The following is a 23,946-nucleotide window of genomic DNA, read 5'->3' on the forward strand; positions in this document are numbered from 1 at the left end:
GGCATGAATATAGCAATACTTCGACTTCAGACGCAAGCTCGCATACAGTTGCTTTCATACTTTGTTCATGTGTAGCCATGATTTTTGAAATACTGATTGGACTAATACCTGTCTTATGACTGATCCCAACACATTAGGTAGTGTACTTCACTTTCATGTAATTATAGACATACTTAGCCATGATGGGGGGGGGGGGGGGGGGGGTAACAAGCTAAGGCAAAGACAACATACACTACCGTTCAAAAGTTTGGGGCCACTAAGAAATATCCTTGTTTTTGAAAAGGAAAGCACATTTTTCGTCCATTAAAGTATCAAATTAATCAGAAATACAGTGTAGACATTGTTAATGTTATAAATGACTATTGTAGCTGGAAACGGCAGATTTTTTATGCAATATCTACATAGGCGTACAGAGGCCCATTACCAGCAACCATCCCTCCTGTGTTCCAATGGCACGTTGTGTTAGCTAATCCAAGTTTATCATTTTAAAAGGCTAATTGATCATTAGAAAACGGTTTTGCAATTATGTTGGCACAGCTGAAAACTGTCGTTCTGATTAAAGAAGCAATAAAACTGGCCTTCTTTAGACTAGTTGAGTATCTGAAGCATCAGCATTTGTGGGTTCGATTACAGGCTCAAAATGGCCAGAAACAAAGACATTTCTTCTCAAACTCAGTCTACTCTTGTTCTGAGAAATGAAGGCTATTCCATGCGAGAAATTGCCAAGAAACTGAAGATCTCGTACAACGCTGTGTACTACTCCCTTCACAGAACAGCGCAAACTGGCTCTAACCAGAATAGAATGAGGACAGAGGTCCCGGTGCACAACTGAGCAAGAGGACAAGTACATTACAGTGTATAGTTGGAGAAACAGACGCCTCACAAGTCCTCAACTGGCAGCTTCATTAAATAGTACCCGCAAAACACCAGTCTCAACGTCAACAGTGAAGAGGCGATGCCGGGATGCTGGCCATTTTGAGCCTGTAATCGAACCCACAAATGCTGATGCTCCAGATATTCAACTAGTCTAAAGGAGGCCAGTTTTATTGCTTATTTAATCAGAACTACAGTTTTCAGCTGTGCTAACAATTGCAAAAGGGTTTTCTAATGATCAATTAGCCTTTTAAAATGATAAACTTGGATTAGCTAACAATGTGCCATTGGAACACAGGAGTGATGGTTGCTGATAATGGGCCTCTGTACCCATACGTAGATTTTCCATTAAAAAAAAGATCTGCCGTTTCCAGCTACAATAGTCATTTACAACAATAATGTCTACACTATATTTCTGATCAATTTGATGTTATTTTAATGGGGGGGGAAAAATTGCTTTTCTTTCAAAAAGAAGGACATTTCGAAGTGACCCCAAACATTTGAATGGTAGTGTATACTTGAGTGACGTGAAATGTACGATATGAGACATTACGGTTGGTCTCTTTGTTCGATCCAGCTCAATACTACCCATAACCTCTTTCCTAGATAAAGGAGATATCCTGAGAAGAAATGGATCCTGTCATCATCTCCATCCTCTTCACCATTCTGCAAGCATGAAAGCTGTCTCCGCCGTCCGCCGTCTCAATCAATGAGTCAATCTCCAAATGGGACAGGGGGTTGGAGTAGCACAATGGTCCAGACAAACAGGCCAAACCCAGTAGTGCTAGAAACCATCATCATCATCACATCCATACTCTGGAATAAAAGAAGACAGAAGGATTACTCAACTGCTCTCAAAATACATGTTTTCAAACATATGTAGACACCCTGATAGCCAGACAACATGGCAAGACAACCAATGCAAGAGGAGTTAGATAATGCCGATCAAGAGATCTGGCTACCAGGCTAGTTTGAAGTATCTATCTTACTGACCGTTGCCTCCCAGCAGCTCCATGGCACTGACGCAGGGCTCCTCCTCATCCTCCTCTTCCTCATCTGCCACATCATCATAGACCACAGGCCCACTCTCGACCAGCACAGAGTGGGGCGACACCTCAGAGGCCACTGGCAGGGGGCTGGCTATCTAAGAAAACAATAAGGAAAAATCCACAAAATCAGTCGAAATCAGTGGTAATCTGATTCTGCACACTATCTGCAACCTGAGCCTGAAAGCCTGAATACATGTTCAATACAGAGGTTATAGCTAGCCTGATCCCCCATCCGAGTCCTACTGCATGTGGGTATGGGCGAGGCAGGTGGGGGGATCCACAGTGTGATGGAGACCCATTTCAGCTCCCTCTGCAGCAGCATGTTAAAGCTCCTGCTGGGCTCTCTCTTCCCTCCCTCTCTCCATGGACACCCTGTTGGGCCCAGCCTCTCAGTGTGGAAAATGTCTCATAACATGAGCTGGAAGTCTCATTAATTATCATCAAGAGGGAGAAAAAAAGTATATAAATTATTCTCCAGACTAATTAGTGGGTGGGTGGCCACTGTGTGGTGAGGAAGGGTCTGAGTCCTGGGAAGGAGCTATGGGAGAGGCAGGGAGTGTTGAAAGACCCTTTCAGAGGGAATGAGAAGACATACTGATTCAACAATCTTGACCCCGGACAATTTTAAAGGTGAGAGAACTGGGTGACCTTGGTGGAATCAGGTCAGTCATAACAGTGTGATGAGTCAGTGGTTCTCTGCCATAGCTTACACTGGGGGAAGGGCTGGATGAACTTGAATTGTCTCTCAGCTTTAAAGCCTGGAACAGTGAAATTAGGCTAGTCTCTATTCTATTGCAGAGGTTTATCACAGGAGCCTGCCAGTTTCTCTGAGCTTGACGTTTAAACAGACATTTATTGCCAAGACTGTCAGGCAGAAGCACTGCACTGGGTAACTCAAAGTGCCATTTACTCCTAGAACATTTCTTTTGGAAATACAAAGAGAACCAGAAAAACTGCCAGGCAACAGCAAAGCACACATCTCCTTTCTCTCTCCTGTGCTCCTTTTCCTTTCCTTACATAACATGAATTCCAAGCAAACCCGTCCCAACCAATCAGAGAAGCCATTTTATGCCAGTTCCCAGGGGGTGGTGAGGGGTTGCTTAGTAACAAGCTTTGTTGACCCGGCCCCTCGTGGCAAATGTTTTCTTCCTGGTTGCTGTAGCCTGCACTGGGAGATTCTATTCATGGCTGCCAACACCACATGAGTGAGAGAGAGCGAGCAAAAGAAGGGAATGGAGCGAGACACAGCAGCAGAGGGATGAAGAGTGGGTGCAGGAGAAAGTGAGGCTCCCTCCTGTACGTTCCAGCCCACACCGCTTGAGTGCATGTGAACAACTCAGCGGGACATGGCCGCAGTCCTCTCCCATTAGTGAGCCTGCTGCTGAAGAAACACTCCCCCCCCCCCCCCCCCATCTGGTCCATAGGAGACTAAAGGGTTGGTTAAAGAAAAGACTCACCCAATTTGAATATTATATCGTATTTGTGCATCTCTGAGTGATGTTCTATCGATTCCCGGGGTCATTTCATGTTTTCATGTGTATCTGAACCATCATCGTGCAAGCAGGCAGAAATACAGCCCGTATGATGAGTTTTGCATCTTATGAGGATATAACATTCAAAATGGGTGAAAACCATAGGTAGAGACAAAGAATCATGATTCCTTTTTTTCTCAAGATATAGTGTTATCGATAGTAGGCTTGGGCGGTATACCGTATATACCCTATACTGGGGTATTTTGAAAAAGCCACGGGATGGTTTTTCAGTAAAGCCAAAACTATTTATTTTTATACATTTGAATATTTGTAGCTTCTTTTTAAGTGAATACCTGCAGTCAACTGGTGCAATAAGTTAGGAGATAAAGAACATTGCGTTCTTCACTTCACTTGTCACATTATGTAGCTTACGGTAGTCCCCAGTCACGTGGTGTTTGTTTACAAGCATACGATGAGAGACCGGAGCCTTGTGAGTCAGTCACTGTCGTGCAACATGCGCCAGGTGATATAAGTATGGAATTCACAACTAAATGTTTGCCAGCTAGATATCTTATAATTATTAAGTTATGTCTAAAATGTGCTAAATGCTCTGCAGTTGTGCATTTGGTTTGCTAACTTAGATAGCTAAGTGGTTAGCTTCTTCCAAAATCAAGCATCCACTTGGTAACAGCAGAGAATACCCTCCTGGATCAAGAGCCTTGCTGGCTAATAATCATTTTGTGTGTGCAACAAACTGAGTAGCGTTTGAGTTACTTGTATAGTTTAGGTCAGAAACTGTACAAAATGTTCATAATGCACTTGTAAGCATTTAGTTAGCGTTCTCTATGAGGATCACTTAGTACTTGTTAGCATTTTGTTAGCATTCTGGTAAGTGATGTTTTTGGGCTTTGAATATTAGTACTTAAGTCAAATTGAGCACTAGGTAATAGATAAAGCAGATTGTGTTCATCATTCAGCCCATTAGATCATTTTTCCATTATGAAGCTTACCAGTACTAGTTTCCCAAAAAAGCAGTTTGAGCCAGTCACGTTTGTTTACAAAAAAGCACAATGAGCAAAATGGGAGCTTCGCAAGGTGAGTCACTCCTGCAACACAATTTAAGTGAGGTGATCAAGTTACACTTGTATTAAATTCACTAATATTTGTCAGCTATATAACTTATAAATTAAGTTATCTAAGATGTGCCAAATAAATGATCTCTAGCTGGGTTTTGCTAACTTGCTAATGTTGCTAACTTGCAAGATCAAGCTTCTTGGTAACAGCAGCAGAGGCAATCCCCTCCTGGATTAAGATCCCTGCTGCCTAATATTTGTTTTGTGTGTGCTGCAAACTGCGTTTTGAGAAACTTGCATAACTTTATGAGCTGGGTTGCCTGTCCTAGTAGTAAATGTTTGCAAGCTCTCGTTACCATTTACCTAGCATCTGCTATGAGAATTTCTTAGTACTTCTTAGCATTTTGGTAGCATTCTGGTGACTTTTTTACGTTTATATATTTTTCAAAAGCGCCCCTTGTGTGCACTACCGGTAATACCGTATATCCCGGGATGGCACAGGCACGGTATGAAGGTATGGAAATCTGGATACCTTTAGCGATAGTAAGTGTGTGTGTGTAAGAGACAAAAGCATGTGTAACATCTTACCTGGTCTAGAGCCAGCTTCTTAGGGGGATGTGCTGATATGAAGGGCCGTAACCTGAGAGAAAAAAAAAAACTTTGAAGAATAGACCACGTGGCTGCAATGAATGGCAGAGATGACCGTTGAGAAAACGGACAAAGGCTGGAGCGACAGACAGACACAGAGGGAAAGAGAGATATTCTAACAGACAGAACACAGAGAGAGATGCAGCTGAAGTTTACATACACTTAGGTTGGAGTCATTAAAACTTGTTTTTCAACCACTCTACAAATTTCTTGTTAAACTATAGTTTTGGCAAGTCGGTTAGGACATCTACTTTGTGCATGACAAGTAATTTTTACAACAACTGTTTACAGAGACACTATTTCACTGTATCAAAATCCCATTGGGTCAGAAGTTTACATACACTAAGTTGACTGTGCCTTTAAACAGGTTGGGAAAATCCAGAAAAAGATGTAATGGCTTTAGAAGCTTCTGAAAGACTAATTGACATCATTTGAGTCAATTGGAGGTGTACCTGTGGATGTATTTCAAGGCCTACCTTCAAACTCAGTGCCTCTTTGCTTGACATCATGAGACAATCAAAAGAAAATCAGCCAAGACCTCAGAAAAAAAGAAAAAAATTGTGGACCTACAAGTCTGGTTCATCCTTGGGAGCATTTTCCAAACGCCTGAAGGTACCACGTTCATCTGTGCAAACAATAGTACGCAAGTATAAACACTATGGGACCACGCAGCCGTCATACCGCTCAGGAAGGAGACGCGTCCTGTTGCCTAGAGATTAACGTACTTTGGTGCGAAAAGTGCAAATCCATCCCAGAACAGCAAAGGACCTTGTGAAGATGCTGGAGGAAACAGGTACAAAAGTAGGGGTGGCAGGTAGCCTAGTGGTTAGAGCGTTGGACTTGTAACCGAAAGGTTGCAAGATCGAGTCCCGGAGCTGACAAGGTAAAAAAAAATCTGTCGTTCTGCCCCTGAACAAGGCAGTTAACCCACTGTTCCTAGGCCGTCATTGAAAATAAGAATTTGTTCTTAACTGACTTGCCTAGTTAAATAAAGGTAAAATATCTACATCCACAGTAAAACGAGTCCTATATCGACATAACCTGAAGGAAGCCACTGCTCCAAAACCGCCATAAAAAGCCATACTACGGTTTGCAACTGCACATGGGGACAAAGATCGTACTTTTTGGAGAAATGTCCTCTGGTCTGATGAAACAAAAATAGAACTGTTTGGCCGTAACGACCATCGTTATGTTTGGAGGAAAAAGTGGGAGGCTTGCAAGCCGAAGAACACCATCCCAACCGTGAAGCACGGGGGTGGCAGCATCATGTTGTGGGGTTGCTTTGCTGCAGGAGGGACTGGTGCACTTCACAAAATAGATGGCAGCATGACGAAGGAAAATTATGTGGATATATTGAAGCAACATCTCAAGACATCAGTCAGGAAGTTAAAGCTTGATCGCAAATGGGTCTTCCAAATGGACAATGACCCCAAGCATACTTCCAAAGTTGTGGCAAAATGGCTTAAGGACAACAAAGTCAAGATATTGTAGCGGCCATCACAAAGCCCTGACCGCAATCCTATAGAAAATTGGTGGGCAGAACTGAAAAAGCGTGTGCGAGCACAAACCTGACTCAGTTACACCAGCTCTGTCAGGAGGAATGGGCCAAAATTCACCCAACTTATTGTGGGAAGCTTGTGGATGGCTACCTGAAACATTTGACCCAAGTTAAACAATTTAAAGGCAATGCTACCAAATACTAATTGAGTGTATACGAATGCTGAAATAAATAATTCTATTATTCTGACATTGCACATTCTTAAAATAAAGTGGTGATCCTAACTGACATAAAACAGGGAATTTTTACTAGGATTAAATGTCAGGAATTGTGAAAAACTGAGTTTAAATGTATTTGGCTCAGGTGTATTTAAACTTCAACTGTATATTCTAACAGCCAGGCAGACACACAGAGAAAAAAAAATTATTACTTAACACGTTGGAAAGAATGTTTTTTTGTTCAGAGAAAATTTGAATGCTATTTGGCCCTAAACCGAGAGTACAGAGGCAGAATACCTGACCACCGTGACAAACCCAAAATTAAGGAAAGCTTTGACTATGTACAGACTCCGTGACCTTAGCCTTGCTATTAAGAAAGGCCACTGTAGGCAGACCTGGCTCTCAGGACAGGCTATGTGCACACCGCCCACAAAATTTGGTGGAAACTGAGCTGCACTTCGTACACATTTCCCTATGAATTGACTTGAATTCTAAGAGTGCAAGAGACTAACAGACAGAAGGGTGCCAACAGCAGCAGTAATTCCTGGAGAAGAATATCTCCAGTGGATGAAATTAGAATCTCTCCTGGAGGCTCTCTGCCCCCCCTGCCCGCCCACCCTGGTGAGACATACTCCCCTGGGGGCTTACTGTAAGTGCCTTACTCACACTGATAAGAGTGGAGAGAGAGCACTTTTAATTAATCTGCTTTACAAGGAGAAGGGTGGAGGAGAGGGTGTGTGTGTGTTCACTGTTCAGCAAGCATGGCATCTTCACTCCCTTTGTCAGAGCTTATTAGAAAAGCATCCAGCAGCACCAGCCTATTCTGGGCTTAGTGGGGCTAGCCCACAGACCTTGTACTAGACAGGACTGGGTGAGCAGGGTTCCCCAATGGGTCCCTTTCACTTTAGTTTCCAATCACAGGATCTTAGAGGCACCAGCACATACAGTTATACACATAAGGTAATCTATTCACTGTTGTGAGATGGAAAATGCATTAGTTAAATTAGTAGTATGAGGAAGCTATGGTATAAATATATGGACTATGATAATAAATCAGGGCTTCAAACTACATTTTCCAGGCTGGGCCTGAAGTCTGAGGCAAAGTTCCTCTCCCCTCACAATCAAACTATGCATAAAGAAACTGCCCACAAAAAACTGTGGTGCCCACTCGCTCTTTTCCAGTATACACACACTTATTCTCCCAGATACTACTTTGGCAGGGCTGGCTGAGCGCGGTCCATTCACCCTAAAGTGGATTCTGGGACAGACAGAGCAGAGCAGAGCTTGGCAGCGTGAGACACTGATAGGGCCAAAAGAAGCTCCACATGGCACTGACACCATTCATACTCTACTATAGCATCTCACTACAACACACTCAAACAGAAACATCTCCCACACCAAAATACCTGCTTGAGTAAGAACAAACTCATACAGTGTATGAGGGTCCAATGTTTATGATTGTTTAGGCTAGAGGACCAGCCTTGTTTGTTACAAAACAGACATGGCATTTATGAAAGGGAGATCATGCTGTGTGGCCCTGGGGAATTCTGACCTCTAAAGAGGATGTTTGAGACATATTGGGTCATATGTGGCCTTTTTTTGAAGTCATGTGTGGTCTGAGATTGGCCCTGCATTCCCATGTGCATCTGGGTCTGGGCTAGATACGCACACGTCAGAGGGATGGGGTCGGGGCTCAGGATGGTGGCATTAGCCGGTAGAGTGACAGCATCTGTCTGACCATGCCCACCAGGGGGAGGATCACAGGCTGATCACACAGACAGGATCAAACTGCTACTACAGGTTCACTACTACCATCCTGGCTTGGAGTATGACAGGCTCAGTATGATCACAGACAGCCTGGGAGGATCAGACACACACACACACACACACTACTACTACCGCATTAATATCATACTAATAACACACTACAGGGACGCTACTACCACCCTGACAAGGAGGATCACAAACACAGACAATGCGGTCAAAAAAGATGAGCAGACTGTCTCACACCAAAAGGCAGGCAGAGACAATCTCAGAAATACCAAACAGTCCATGTTCTCATTACTGGTGACGAAGGGTATACCGAAAAGTCGGTACTTTTTAAATACTACAACATAAAAAACTATTTGATACTAGAATTTTTGTTGCTTTCAGTACATCAAATGTGTCCCACGGATCAAAAGTCTGTATCAGTGAAGGTGATGTCCCCCGAATAATGCCAGCCCACACTGCCTACTCCACTTAGCCGGCACTGGGAGTCTGGGCTGCATCATGTTAGCGCCCCACGGCATGTAGAAATGTTGAAACCATTACTGTTGCAAAACAATGTCCATACAAGCTAGAACACTTTACAACACAAGAAGATACCGGTAGCTTCAAGCTTTACAGGCAAACTTTCATTGCTAGATTACAGCTAAAGCTGACATCAGTTCACCTCCCTAGTACTTCGTTTGGGATAATGTGCAAACCATAACATAATGCTGATTTTAAAGATAATTGCCACCAAAACTTAAATAATTCACTTTATTGGCCTCTCACGTTTTTACCCAAAAATGATTTATTGTCTCAAACAAGTAGGGTCTATCTGCAGACCGTGATTACTACATGCCTCGGCACTACACTACAATTCAATTGATTGGACATGATATATTAGGTTTCACAGTTGCGAGTGGATGTCAGAGTGAAAAACAAGCCATGAGGTCAAAGGAATTGTCCGTAGAGCTCCGAGACAGAATTGTGTCGAGGCACAGATCTGGGGAAGGCTAATACAATTTCTGCAGCATTGAAGGTCCCCAAGAACACAGTGGCCTCCATGATTCTTCAATGGAAGAAGTTTGGAACCACCATGACTCTTCCTAGAGCTGGCCGCCCGGCCAAACTGAGCAATCGGGGGAGAAGGGCCTTGGTCAGGGAGGTGACCAAGAGCCCGATGGTCACTAACAGAGCTCCAGAGTTCCTGTGGAGATAGGAGAAACTTCCAGAAGAACAACCATCTCTGCAGCACTCCACCAATCAGGCATTTATGGCAGAGAGGCCAGACGGAAGCCACTCAGTAAGTTGCACGACAGTCCACTTGGAGTTTGCCAAAAGGCACAAAGACTCTCAGACCATGAGAAACAAGATTCTCTGGTCTAATAAAACCAAGACCGAACTCTTTGGCCTGAATGCCAAACGTCATGTCTGGAGGAAACGGGAGAGTCAGGATCGAGGCAAAGATGAATGGAGCAAAGTACAGAGAGATCCTTGATGAAAACCTGCTCCAGAGTGCTCAGGACCTCAGACTGGGGCAAAGGTTCACCTTCCAACAGGACAATTTAACCTTTTATTTAACTAGGCAAGTCAGTTATGAACAAATTCTTATTTACAATGACGGCCTAGGAACAATGGGTTAACTGCCTTGTTCAGGGGCAGAACGACAGATTCTTACCTCGTCAGCTTTTCTTTTCGGTTACTAGTTAAATGCTCTAACCAACAGGCTACCTGTCCAATGACCCTAAGCACACAGTCAAGACAACGCAGGAGTGGCTTCGGGACAAGTCGATGAATGTCCTCGACTAGCCCAGCCAGAGCCTGGAATTGAACCCAATCTAACATTTCTGGAGAGACCTTAAAATAGCTGTGCAGCAACGCTCCCCATCCAACCTGACAGAGCTTGAGAGGATCTGCAGAGAAGAACAGGAGAAACACCCCAAATACAGGTGTGCCAAGCTTGTAGCATCATACCCAAGAAGAATCAAGGCTGTAATCACTGCCAAAGGTGCTTCAACAAAGTACTGAGTAAAGGGTCTGAATACTTATAGTACCAGTCAAAAGTTCAGACCCACCAACTCATTCCAAGATTGTTCTTTATTTTTACCATTTTCTACATTGTAGAATATAGTGGAGACATCAAAACTATGAAATAACATATGGTATCGTGTAGTAACCAACAACAACAAAAAGGGTTAAACAAACCTAAATATATTTTGACAGCTTTGCACTCTTGGCATTCTCTCAACCAGCTTCATGAGGTAGTCACCTGGAATGCATTTCAATTAACAGGTGAGCCTTGTTTAAAGTTAATTTGTGGAATTTATTTCCTTCTTAATGCATTTGAGCCAATCAGTTGTGTTGTGACAAGGTAGGGGTGGTATACAGAAGATGGCCTTTTACCAAATAGGGCTAAGTCCATACTATGGCAAGAACAGCTCAAATAAGCAAAGAGAAATGACAGTCCATCATTACTTTAAGACATGAAGGTCAGTCAATCTGGAAAATGTCAAGAACTTTGAAAGTTTCTTCAAAATGCAGTCACAAACATCAAACGCTATAATGAAACTGGCTCTCATAAAGGACCGCCACAGGAAAGGAAGACCCAGAGTTACCTCTGCTGCAGAGGATAAGTTCATTAGAGTTACCAGCCTCAGAAATTGGAGCCCAAATAAATGCTTCACAGACTTCAAGTAACAGACACATCTCAACTGTTCAGAGGAGACTGCGTGAATCAGGCCTTCATGGTTGAATTGCTGCAAAGAAACCACTACTAAAGGACACCAATAAGAAGAAGAGACTTGCATGGGCCAAGAAACACAAGCAAAAGACAGTCCAAATTTGAGATTTTTGGTTCCAATCGCCGTGTCTTTGTGACACAGAGTAGACGAATTTGTGGTTCCCACCGTAAAGCATGGAGGATGAGGTGTGATGGTGCGTTGCTGGTGACACTGTCAGTGATTTATTTAGAATTCAAGGCACACTTAACCAGCATGGCTACCACAGCATTCTGCAGCGATACGCCATCCCATCTGGTTTGCGCTTAGTGGGACTATCATTTGTTTTTCAACAGGACAATGACCCAACACACTTCCAGGCTGTGTAAGGGCTATTTGACCAAGAAGGAGAGTGATGGAGTGCTGCATCAGATGACCTGGCCACCACAATCACCTGACCTCAACCCAATTGAAATGGTTTGGGATGATTTGGACCGCGGAGTGAAGAAAAAGCAGCCAACAAGTGCTCAGCATATGTGGGAACTCCTTCAAGACTGTTGGAAAAGCATTCCAGGCGAAGCTGGTTGAGAGAATTCCAAGAATGTGCAAAGCTGTCAAAGGAAAGGTTGGCTTCTTTGAACCTAAAATATATTTTGATTTGTTTAACACCTTTTTGGTTACTACATGATTCCATATGTGTTAGTTCATATTTTGGATGTCTTCACTATTATTCTACAACGTAGAAAATACTAAAAATAAAGAAATCTTTGAATGAGTAGGTGTCCCAACTTTTGACTGGTACTGTATGTAAGTGATATTTCAGTTACATTTTTTATAGATTTGCAACAATTTACAAAAACCTGTTTTTGCATTGTCATTATGGGGTATTGTGTGCAGATCGATGAGGAAAAATAAATGTAATCAATTTTAGAATAAGGCTAACGTAACAAAATGTGGAAAAAGTCAAGGGGTCTGAATACTATCCGAATGCATTGCAAGTCCCAAATATAAGGGAAACAGATTGTCATCTGTATCCCCATGAAATCAGCCAAATAAGCTCAATAACTCAACACATGCACACTGTTGAATATACATCAACCTGTATTGTGAATAGGCCTGGGCTACATCTAGATTTACCATTGAAATGTAGTTAGATTGGTAAAAAGTAGTCAAATTGATTGTATAATTGATTAATTAATGCATACATGTTTGTCACTGAAAATGTTTGAGGTAAAACAATTATAATGTAATAATATTGAACTCAAAAGATGCCCAACGATTGAACAGAGCAGTAGCTGAGTCTCTCTGTCTGGATCAAGAGCCATTCTGTGACTTTGGCTAATATGCCGTTTTTTTGCCGTGGGATTGTTTTGTTATTGAGTATCATCATTCTGGTATCGTGACAACACTACTCATTATTGCGACACCACTTCAGCTAGAACAGTGAATGTGTTCTAAAAATCTACTTCTCCCTCAGAGAAAAGAAAACATGTCTGACGTCTCCTCTCTAATGAGGGCAGGGGTGGTGTAGGTGTGACAGAGATGCCTGCCCAGACCCGCTCCATCCTTCCTCCCATGGCATGTCCCCTCTCACACCTCATCCCCCATGAGCTCACACCTTGGACTGGAGTAAGCATGGACACAGCTCAGCTCATTATTGGGGAGACACACAGTAACACTGCTCATTCATTAGGGAGCTGTAACACACCACCACCACACACCTCCATACTGTCAGCTGTCACAGTGACAAACTATACATAGCCTTTGAGAAAGCCCAGAGGACATCAACATTAGTCGTGGCTTCTAAACCTCCCAGAAAAATACATCTGTCTGGTTAAAATCTAAGGCTACAGATGTTCCATAAAAGCTTACATCCAAAGACAAACTACTTATCGACTTGTTGGTCCCCAGTGTGTCAATATTTCCATAGTAACAGTCTGTAGTTATTCTACATCCCAAATAAAGCAACTTCATTCTGGTTAAGCAGTGATCACTTTTAAGCCTCACTAACCCAAAATATGCAAGCACCATCCTAGATCCTCGTCCTGCAAGGGGACATATCTTGCCTTAAGTTCAGAGGTCAAACTGGTGTTCAAAATTGAGCCGGCTGCCAATGACGACAGCCTCCTAGGGAGCCCTTTCCCTCTGAACATTGATATCAGCAGTGGGGAGTGGCTCCTTGGACAGAGGAGATGTGACATGTATAAATCACCTCTCCAAAGACAATGGGACATATGAAGCACTCCTCTATTGGCGTGACGCCCCCCTCCACCTCTCTAAAAAGGTCAGACAGGAGACACTTGGGGAGACTCCAACACACTCCCACTTTCACTCCCCCTCTTTCTTACTGCCTCAGTCTTTCCCCCACCACTGCTGTCCATCTCCGACTCGCTCTCTGCTAGACTATTAGTCTCTGCTGGGCTTAACACATTTCTAATCAGCTTACTGCCAATGAGACTAAGCCGGAGTTGAAAAGGCGGTTGACGGAGAGCGTTTAGCCAGTTGCTAGCAACTGGTTAGTGCTGGGGGATGGCAACTATATAATTAGAAGAAAATCGTTAAAGCCAAGAATGAGAGGAGCGAGACTAAAAGAGATGGATAATGTTAAGGTTACATTAAATCAGTAATATAACAAATTAAATGGGGAAATGATTGCAGTGAATGAGAAACAAAGAGGAAGCATTTACCCTACATATGAAAGTATAATCTGAGATTTTTGTGTACGGCCCAGTACATCACTGGGGCCAAGCTTCCTGCCATCCAGGACCTCAATACCAGGCGGTTTCAAAGTTATTTTCAACTTTCCCTTACGGTACTTGTCTACTATTGGTCTTGTGCCGGTATTTAGCCTTAGATGGAGTTTACCACGCCCTTTGGGCTGCATTCCCAAACAACAAAGACTCCAGCCACCCTAGTCATAGACTGTTTTCTCTGCTACCGCACAGCAAGCGGTACCGGAGTGCCAAGTCTAGGTCCAAAAGGCTTCTGAACAGCTTCTACCCCCACCGTTTCTTTTTTTTTAACACTGTTGCTACTTGCCGTTTATCTATGCATAGTCACTTTACCCCTACCTACATGTACATATTTCCTCAATTACCTTGACTAACCTGTGCCCCCGCACATTGACTCAGGACCGGTACCACCTGTATATAGCCTTATTTTATTGTTGCCCTTTTTTTCTTCTTCTTAGCACTGCATTGTTGGTTAAGGGTTTGTAAGTAAGCATTTCACGGTAAGGTCTACACCTGTTGTATTCGGCGCATGTGACAAATAACATTTGATTCCGTCACTATGTGATGATGAGCACTTCACACTGGCAGAGGGTGAGAAACCAGCAGTAGTGAGAAAAGGATTTAGCTGGTGCCAACAGTCAGTCCTTCTCCTCTGGGATCTCCAGACAGACCACTCTGGTTCAGACACTTTCACTGTGCAGTATGCCCCTGGGCTCACAGAACTGAAAGAATAATTGTCTAAGTGCTTTGATACAAGATGGCTCCCTTTGTCACCAAGGCAGGTGCTAATACATGAGTGGTGAGTATAAAACAATGTATAGTGAGAAAGGCACTAAGTGCATCCGCCAGTCCATGTGTTACTACTCAAGAGAGACTATTTGACTGGTTCAGGCTGTGGAACACATGACCGTAATATCAACTCTGCCCATCTCAACAGTTCCCGTGGTGCTTCTTGGGCTGTGGATGGATATACTGTGGGATGGAGTCCAAACGGCCCACTTTGGAACTCTAGTTCGAAAAATTCCAACTTTCATTGGACCATTAGTTGTGGTAAAGCGTTAGTAGAACAAAGGTTTGGCTGTAGACAACTGTTTGAAAATCGAGAAGAGAGAAAGCTGCTGCTAGCGGAGCCGGATGTCCAACAGAGAAAAATATGCAGTTTCCCAGCAGTCTATAGTCCTCCTGTCCAGCCCAACGTATGCCTCAGGTAGGATGGGATGCCCTCTGGTCTGTAGCATTGTAACGGATGGAGCCTGCCTGGCAGTGGCACCCAAAGAGTTGGTTCCTGCGAGAAGCAAATCCAGAGGCGTCCCATGGAAATACTTAGTGGTCACAGTCAGTCAGGTGTTGCAGGGCAGTGGGGGAGATCAGAGAGAGGCCAGGGAAGGGCTGGAAACCAGAGGGAGATTATACTCTCCCAATAGAGCTGCTACTATTAGTAGAAAAACACTTCTTTAGAGTGGACTGAAAATAAAGTGACGCATATTGGTCCATGTGGGGATGATCTGATGTCACTACTCTGCTGATGACACCTGCTCTGAGAGGCTGAATAGAAATGCAGAGAAAGTTGTTAATTCTTCACAGGCAGCAGAAAGAAAATCGATGGTCAAAAACTCTTGCCACAACCCTCTCCATTAGACCAGACTGTGGATCAGAGCTTCCACTAGAACTTTAGGGTTAGATTTACACTTCTGAAACCCAACACAGACCAAAACCATACAACCCCCCTCCCCTTGGTGAAATATGCAGTCAAGTATTCCTCCCCAAAAAGTTGAATGGGGAAAAGGGCTTTAAAAAGAGAGAAGAAAGAAAAACAGCTTTGAATGGGAACAGATTAAGGAGGGAGAAGAGGGAAGAAAAAAAAGCACTGGAGGGAAATTATCTGGGCTATTTCTGGAAGAGTGCTTTTCCATCCTCCAGTCGGAATGAAGGGAACAGGGAGGCCCTGTTTGGCAGCTAGCTGGAGAGGCGTGGAGCAATATGGAGGGAGAGGGATGGAGGGATTGAAGGACTGGCGGGTGGGAGTCCTGTAAAGTACAGGCCTGTGACCGGGTGAAGGGCTGGGGAAAGGGGGAGCTCAGAGGCCTTCCCTAGAGGCCAGGCTGGCCATGACCGAGGATGGGAGACCCTGTATAAATCAGGCTTGAGACTGTGCAGGGCCAGTTCCTACAGGGGAGAGCCTTTAAAAGTGGAGTGGAGTGTGGGGGAGCCAAGCAGTGGTTGGAGGAAAGTGAGAAGGAGCACAATGCTTCAGTGTAGCAGTCAGTAAGTTCTGGAAGCAGGCAGCACAATGGACTTACTGTCAGCCACCGCTCTCCTCCACTTTTCTAGTTCTCCCTGACTTGCCTTTTAAATAACCACAGCAACCCTTTCAGAGCTCCAGTAATGGTGTACTCGTCAAACAACCAGTGAAGGGACTCTTTCTGCAGTCAATGGGCAAGTCATGTTTTCATTTGAATGTCACTATTTCTGAGGTACAATGTCAGCAAAGATGCCAAATTATCAACATAGTGATATAGAAAAAGTAACTGTTTGGATAAACCATGGTGTGATCCCATCCTGTGGTTAAAACTATTTTTGTTGAGCAAGCAGAACTAAAGTGCAAAGTTCAGATTTTTCTCAGCAAGTGGATGAGAGTCTTAAAAGCTACCTGCTAGCAAAAGCACTGTTCCATTCAGGAAAAACAAGTGTTGAAAGTGTACAATGAATGATTCAATAACCATAATGTAGATGAATCATTTATTGACATGAATGCATTTTTTTTTTTTTTTTTAATGTACTGACAGTTGGAGGGAAAATTGTAATTCTTAAAGGGGGAAAGGTTCATCCATGAAGCCCTCTTCAACAGCAAAAAAAAACACTGGAGATGTCTTGAGTGTGTAGGCCTACAGTAAACGTCAGCTTTCTAAAGAAGTGCTAGGCTACTCTGACTGGCGCAACTACACTGAACAAAAATATAAAACGCAACATGCTATATTTCAACGATTCTACTGAGTTACAGTTCATAAAGGCCCACCCACTGAGGAGCCAGGCCCAGCCAATCAGAATGTGTTTTCCCCCACAAAAGGGCTTTATTACAGACAGAAATACAAATCAGCTGTCCGGGTTGCTGGTCTCAGATGATCCCGCAGGTGAAGAAGCAAGATGTGGATGTCCTGGGCTGGTGTGGTTACATGTGATCTGCGGTTGTGAGACCGGTTGGACGGACTGACAAATTCTCAAAAATTATGGAGGTGGCTTATGGTAGAGAAATGAAGATGAAATTCTCTGGAAACAGCTCTTGACAAAGGAGAATTACTCACTAACAGGGATGTAAACACATTTGTGCACAACTTTTGAGAAATAAGCTTTTTGTGTGTATGGAATATTTCTACAATCTTTTATTTCAGCTCATGAAAAATGGGTTGAGAGGGTTGGGGCTGGTCAGATGGAGGGAGGAGCTGCAACCAGATGACCCCAGTAACACTTACTGCACTAGGAAGGGGGGTGGGGGGGGGCCTCCCCTGGATGTCACTAAAAGGCTGGCTCTAGGCTGAGCTGGGTCAAGGCTGAGCTGGGTCTAAGACTTGTACACCTGCAAGATGGTTCCACACAAATTTGATTTGAGGTTTTTTTAAACAACAAACAACTCAAAACTGAAGAAACTGATTAACTTTAGAAGAAAGCCTCACAGTGGATCATAACATACTGAATGTGTGTGTTGAGAAAGCGGGAGAGAAAGAGAATGAGATCAAGCAAATCCTGGCAGAGAGAGAAGGTAAATCTCAGGGAAGCACATGGGAGTGAGTGGCGGGCTGAGTGAGTCCACAGCCTTCCAGAAAAACAAAAAAAAAGGAATGCGAGCATCTGTCTGGTTGTCGCTGGTGATTAATCCAGGATAGAGGAAAAGTGCCGCCTCATCGTTATTGAGAAGAGCAGCAACATCGCTTCAACAGGCTGGGAAGTGGACATGTTGCCCCTAGTGACAGACAGGAGGCTCGGAGAAGGACAAAAATACTGTTGCATCACTCACATTTCCATTCATCTCCCATTTATTCAACACTGCTGCCGTCAGTCTTGAAGCTTAAATCAGCCAATATTGAATATATTGAACAATATATGACAGTGAACAGCAGTGGTATTATTAGATAGACTGAGTCACACTGTGGTTCTGCTTCACCCACCTCTTGCCCAGGCTGCTGAGTGGTGTGCCCAGGCTCAGAGGGACATTGGTGGGTTTGCGGTATCGTCCAGTCAGCCTCTGGGCTCCAGGGGTGGCTCCTTTCGGAGACTCTGCTGTCTGGTGGGCTGGACTGGCACATGGCTTGACATTCAGCTCCTTCAGGATATCGTAGTTGATCTTAGTGGAGATCTTCTTCTGCTCCAGCATCTTCTCTATGGCCTCGTCGGCTGTGCTGGCATGGATCGGAGCCCGCTTCTTGGAGCTCTTGGGCTGCAGGGCACATAGTGGGGTTTCAAATCACTCTATATCCAGTCAAATGCAATTAGTTATGCAAATTGGTGCTTTACCTTAATGTACATTTGTAACTATACTTTGCACAACAAAGGGATGCTCTAGTTATGCGGTAGTATTACGGGAGGGGGCCGATTGTGAAGTTAGACAACATGGCATAAGGTGGTTGGATCAGTGCTGTCAAAGACTCCACACCTCATTAGGTATCTATTGCGCTGCAGTTAATCCAGCTAGTTAAAACCAGAGAGCAGATGTTGGACCTAACAAGGAGCCTGGGCCTTGCCAAATACTGACATGAAATGAGAAACCCACTAGAGTGGAAAACATGCACACACATTGACACACCACAGCTTAGCATATATCCAGGCCACCCCAAGCTCACTGCTTCTTTATACCAGTGGTTCTCAACTGGTTTAGTCTCGGGACCCAAATTGAACCAGGTTGTCTGTCGCGATCTAATAATCGTGTCACGATTTTTTGTTGTTGCCAAAATGCAATCTGGAAAATGTTTAATGATATATTGATACTAAATGCACCAATTATATGACAAAGGAACAACAGTCCCACCTTTTTCAATTGTCAATAATTCCACTTTGCCCATATTCTTGATGAAGAATGTAAACTCACTGGTGTGAGACCAAAAAAAAGATAAAAATATCTACCAAATCCACTAAAGGTTCCGCTAATAATTCTAAATTGAAAACTGATTGAAGAAAAAAATAGGTTCATTATCATTTATACACACTTTCTACCTGATTTTAGTAGTTTAAGTTCAGACTGGTGTATTTTGACAAAAAAAATAAAGAAGCATTTATCTGTATTATTCAGACACTCGCAACACATTCAAAACCACCTAAGACCCAAATTTGGTTTGCAACCCACCAGTTGAGAATCGCTGCTTTAGATTGTCAGGATTTACCTTCTTGTCCTTGTAAATCCCCAGCTCCTTCTCTTTGGCTATCCGCGCTTCCTTTTCTGAAAGTATAAATGGATTGGGGGGAATTCAATTGGAAATATAGTTATTTGTAGAGAGTCAACTTGGGGGGGGGGGGGGTTAGTCTCTAAATAAATGCTAATTTAACAATTCTTCTATTGGTTTAAAATGCAGTGGTAAATATGAAAATAAAAGCTTCCAATGAAATGAACATCCCCACCTCTCTGTCATGGTTTATTTTTATGTGGCGGCGCTTTCCACTCAGTTGTGCTGAAATTTGACCTCAGCTGAGCTCCTTCATGCATAGATTTTTTTTTGCATTTCCTCATTTTCACCATGCGTTTGTGATTACAATATGCATTGGAATAAAGGTTTTCATTTATCATTGTTTGCTTTTGTCAGTCAGCTGTTCAGAGCGCACATTGCTTTGTTTTTCAGGTGCGTGCAGATACTGATGTTCTCCGTACCATCCGGGGCCAGAAGTAGTACATTTATTTCACTTAATTATTGTCTATCAATATTTGTTTTCTTTCCTGGATCAGCTGACGGTCGACAATATCACTAGCCTAGAGCTAGACACCAATATCACTAGCCTAGAGCTAGACACCAATATCACTAGCCTAGAGCTAGACACCAATATCACTAGCCTAGAGCTAGACACCAATATCACTAGCCTAGAGCTAGACACCAATATCACTAGCCTAGAGCTAGACACCAATGTGCATCCAATAAGTATACGTTAATGACACTATGATTATAGTTTCAATAGAAGCATTCGATTTTGCAATGACATAAGATTACATTGTCTGGGATTTGTGTGCCCATGAGAACTGTTTTCACGGCGAAACAAATCCAATCTTATTGGTCACATACATGTGTTTAGCAGATGTTATTGCGGGCGTGCTTCTAGTGCCGACAGTGCCGCAATATCTAACAAGTAATAAATAAACAATTTCACAACAAATACCTAATACACATCTAAGTAACTTAATGAAATCAAGAATATATAAATATATGGATGAGCAATGTCAGAGCGGCATAGACTAAGAAACAGTAGAATACAGTATATACATTTGAAGTCAGTAGTTTACATACACCTTGGCCAAATACATTTAAACTCAGTTTCACAATTCCTGACATTTAATCCTAGTAAAAATTCCCTGTCAGTTAGGTTCACCACTATATTTTAAGAATGTGAAATATCAGAATAGAGAGAAATATTTATTTCATCACATTCCCAGTGGGTCAGAAGTTTACATACACTCAATTAGTATTTGGCAGCGTTGCCTTTAAATTGTTTAACTTGGGTCAAACATGTCAGGTAGCCTTCCACAAGCTTGAATTTTGGCCCATTCCTCCTGACAGAGCTGGTGTAACTGAGTCAGGTTTGTAGGCCTCCTTGCTCACACACGCTTTTTCAGTTCTGCCCACCAATTTTCTATAGGATTGAGGTCAGGGCTTTGTGATGGCCGCTACAATACCTTGACTTTGTTGTCCTTAAGCCATTTTGCCACAACTTTGGAAGTATGCTTGGGGTCATTGTCCATTTGGAAGACCCATTTGCGACCAAGCTTTAACTTCCTGACTGACGTCTTGAGATGTTGCTTCAATTTATCTATGTAATTTTCACCACAAAGTGCACCAGTCCCTCCTGCAGCAATGGACCCCCACAACATGATGCTGCCACCCCCATGCGTCATGGTTGGGATGTGTTCTTCGGCTTGCAAGCGTCCCCGTTTTTCCTCCAAACATAATGATGGTCATTACGGCCAAACAGTTCTATTTTTGTATCATCAGACCAGAGGACATTTCTCCAAAAAGTACGATCTTTGTCCCCATGTGCAGTTGCAAACCGTAGTCAGGCTTTTTTATGGCGGTTTTGGCGCAGTGGTTTCTTCCTTGCCGAGTGGCCTTTCAGCTTATGTCGTTATAGGACTCGTTTTACTGTGGATATAGATACTTTTGTACCTGTTTCCTCCAGCATCTTCACAAGGTCCTTTGCTGTTCTGGGATGGATTTGCACATTTCGCACCAAAGTACGTTAATCTCTAGGCAACAGGACGCGTCTCCTTCCTGAGCGGTATGACGGCTGCGTGGTCCCATAGTGTTTATACTTGCGTACTATTGTTTGCACAGATGTACGTGGTACCTTCAGGTGTTTGGAAATTGCTCCCAAGGATGAACCAGACTTGTGTAGGTCCACAATTGTTTTTTCCTGAGGTCTTGGCTGATTTTCTTTTGATTTTCCCATGATGTCAAGCAAAGAGGCACTGAGTTTGAAGGTAGGCCTTGAAATACATCCACAGGTACACCTCTAATTGACTCAAATGATGTCAATTAGCCTATCAGAAGCTTCTAAAGCCATGACATCTTTTTCTGGAAGTTTCCAAGCTGTTTAAAGGCACAGTCAACTTAGTGTATGTAAACTTCTGACCCACTGGAATTGTGATACAGTGAATAAGTGAAATAATCTGTCTAAACAATTGTTGGAAAAATTACTTGTCATTCACAAAGTAGATGTCCTAACCGACTTGCTAAAACGACAGTTTGTTAACAAGAAATGTGTGGAGTGGTTGAAAAACAAGTTAATGACTCCAACCTAAGTGTATGTAAACTTCCAACTTCAACTGTACATATGAGATGAGTAATTCAAGATATGTAAACATTATTAAAGTGACTAGTGTTCCATTTATTAAAGTGGCCAATGATTTCAAGTCTGTGTGTCGGCAGCAGCCTCTCTGTGCTAGTGATGGCCATTTAACAGTCTGATGGCCCTGAGATAGAAGCTGTTTTTCAGTCTCTCGGTCCCAGCTTTGATGCACCTGTACTGACCTCGCCTTCTGGATGATAGCAGGGTGAACAGGCAGTGGCTCGGGTGGTTGTTGTCCTTGATGATCTTTTTGGCCTTCCTGTGACATTGGATGCTGTAGGTGTCCTGGAGGGCAGGTAGTTTGCCCCCAGTGACACGTTGTGTAGACCGCACCACCCTCTGGAGAGCCCTGCGGTTGTAGGCGGTGCAGTTGCCGTACCAGGCGGTGATACAGCCCGACAGGATACTCTTAATTGTGCCTCGGTAAAAGTTTGAGGGTTTTAGGTGACAAGCCAAATTTCTTCAGCCTCCTGAGGTTGAAGAGGGGCTGTTGTGCCTTCACCACACTGTGTGGCTGGACCATTTCAGTTTGTCAGTGTTATGTACCAGAGGAACTTAAAACTTTCCACCTTCTCCACTGCTGTCCTGTTGATGTGGACAGGGAGGGTACTCTCTCTGGTGTTTCCTGAAGTCCACGATCATGTCCTTTGTTTTGTTGACCTTGAGTGAGGTTATTTTCCTGACAACAGACTCCCAGAGCCCTCACCTCCTCATGTAGGCTGTCTCGTCGTTGTTGGTAATCAAGCCTACTACTGTGTCGTCTGCAAACTTGATGAGTGAGTTGGATGCGTGAATGGCCACGCAGTCATGGGTGAACAGGGAGTACAGGAGGGGGCTGAGCATGCACCTTTGTGGGGCCCCAGTGATGAGGATCAGCGAAGTGGAGATGTTTCCTACCTTCACCACTTGGGGGCGGCCCTTCAGGAAGTCCACAACTCAGTGGCACAGAGCGGGGTTCAGAAACAGAGCCCAGAGCTTAATGATGAGCTTGGAGGGTACTATGGTGTTGAATGCTAAGCTATAGTCAATGAACAGCATTCTTACATAGGTATTGCTCTTGTCCAGATGGGATTGGGCAGTGTGATGGCGATTGCATCGTATGTGGACCTATTGGGGTGGTAAGCAAATTGAAGTGGGTCTACGGTGACAGATAAGTTGGAGGTAATATGACCCTTGACTAGTCTCTCAAAGCACTTCATGATGACAGAAGCGAATGCTATGGGGAAATAGTCATTTAGTTCACTTACCTTTGCATTCTTGGGTACAGGAACAATGGTGGTCATCAATTTCACATAATGAAAAATTACGTAGACAGTTACACTTACAGCACATTTTCCAAGATCTCCAAGATCAATGATTTGTACAGGGTTTAAGTTCATTGTTCTAATTCAATTGTTAAATGCTTAATAATGACAAATAACTTATGTCATTGATGTAAGAAAAGGTTGTGTTATGTCACACGATCTGTGAAGACTCCAAGCATTAACTCATGAATTATGGACAACTCACAAACTAGGGTGTAAAACATTTTTTCATTCAACTCATGTATTATATTGAATGTAATATTATATTGAATGCTACCTATTCTGCGTGTGTTCATGAGTTTAAAATTGCCTTGACAGAGGGTAGGCTACCGGCAGTAGTGTAGGCCTAGTGGAGGGTAAACTCCAGTAAATGCTGTTTACCCACCTTTTTTCAGAAAAATGCATTGAAAGTACCGGGAGCGTTCCTTTTTTTCACCGTTTACGACCTATATTTTTTACTACTACACACTGGCTACCGGTAAGGCCTATTTGAAATGTATGGTAATACACATTGTAGCCTAGTCTAGTAAGTTGACCGTGTGTGTTAGGGTGACGGTTCCATTTTCCCCGGGACAG

At 43.3% G+C, this 23,946-nt stretch overlaps 1 protein-coding gene across 1 annotated transcript in view; it reads right to left on the bottom strand.

The window, feature by feature from the left end:
* Positions 1 to 1,169: 1,169 nt before the first annotated feature.
* Positions 1,170 to 23,946, bottom strand: part of brf1a (BRF1 general transcription factor IIIB subunit a) — a 60,261-nt gene continuing 37,484 nt past the window's right edge. Inside the window, exons 15-19 of the mRNA XM_014210704.3 lie at positions 19,402 to 19,457; positions 18,193 to 18,461; positions 5,056 to 5,107; positions 1,867 to 2,017; positions 1,170 to 1,689 (exon numbers count right to left, since the gene is read on the bottom strand). Of these exons, the coding sequence (XP_014066179.1) occupies positions 1,658 to 1,689; positions 1,867 to 2,017; positions 5,056 to 5,107; positions 18,193 to 18,461; positions 19,402 to 19,457 (560 nt within the window). The 3' untranslated portion in view covers positions 1,170 to 1,657. The remainder of the gene's footprint in view (positions 1,690 to 1,866; positions 2,018 to 5,055; positions 5,108 to 18,192; positions 18,462 to 19,401; positions 19,458 to 23,946) is intronic.

The sequence above is a fragment of the Salmo salar genome, chromosome 09 (genome assembly GCF_965601325.2).
Source record: "Salmo salar chromosome 09, fSalSal1, whole genome shotgun sequence".
NCBI classification, from domain to species: Eukaryota; Metazoa; Chordata; class Actinopteri; order Salmoniformes; family Salmonidae; genus Salmo; species Salmo salar.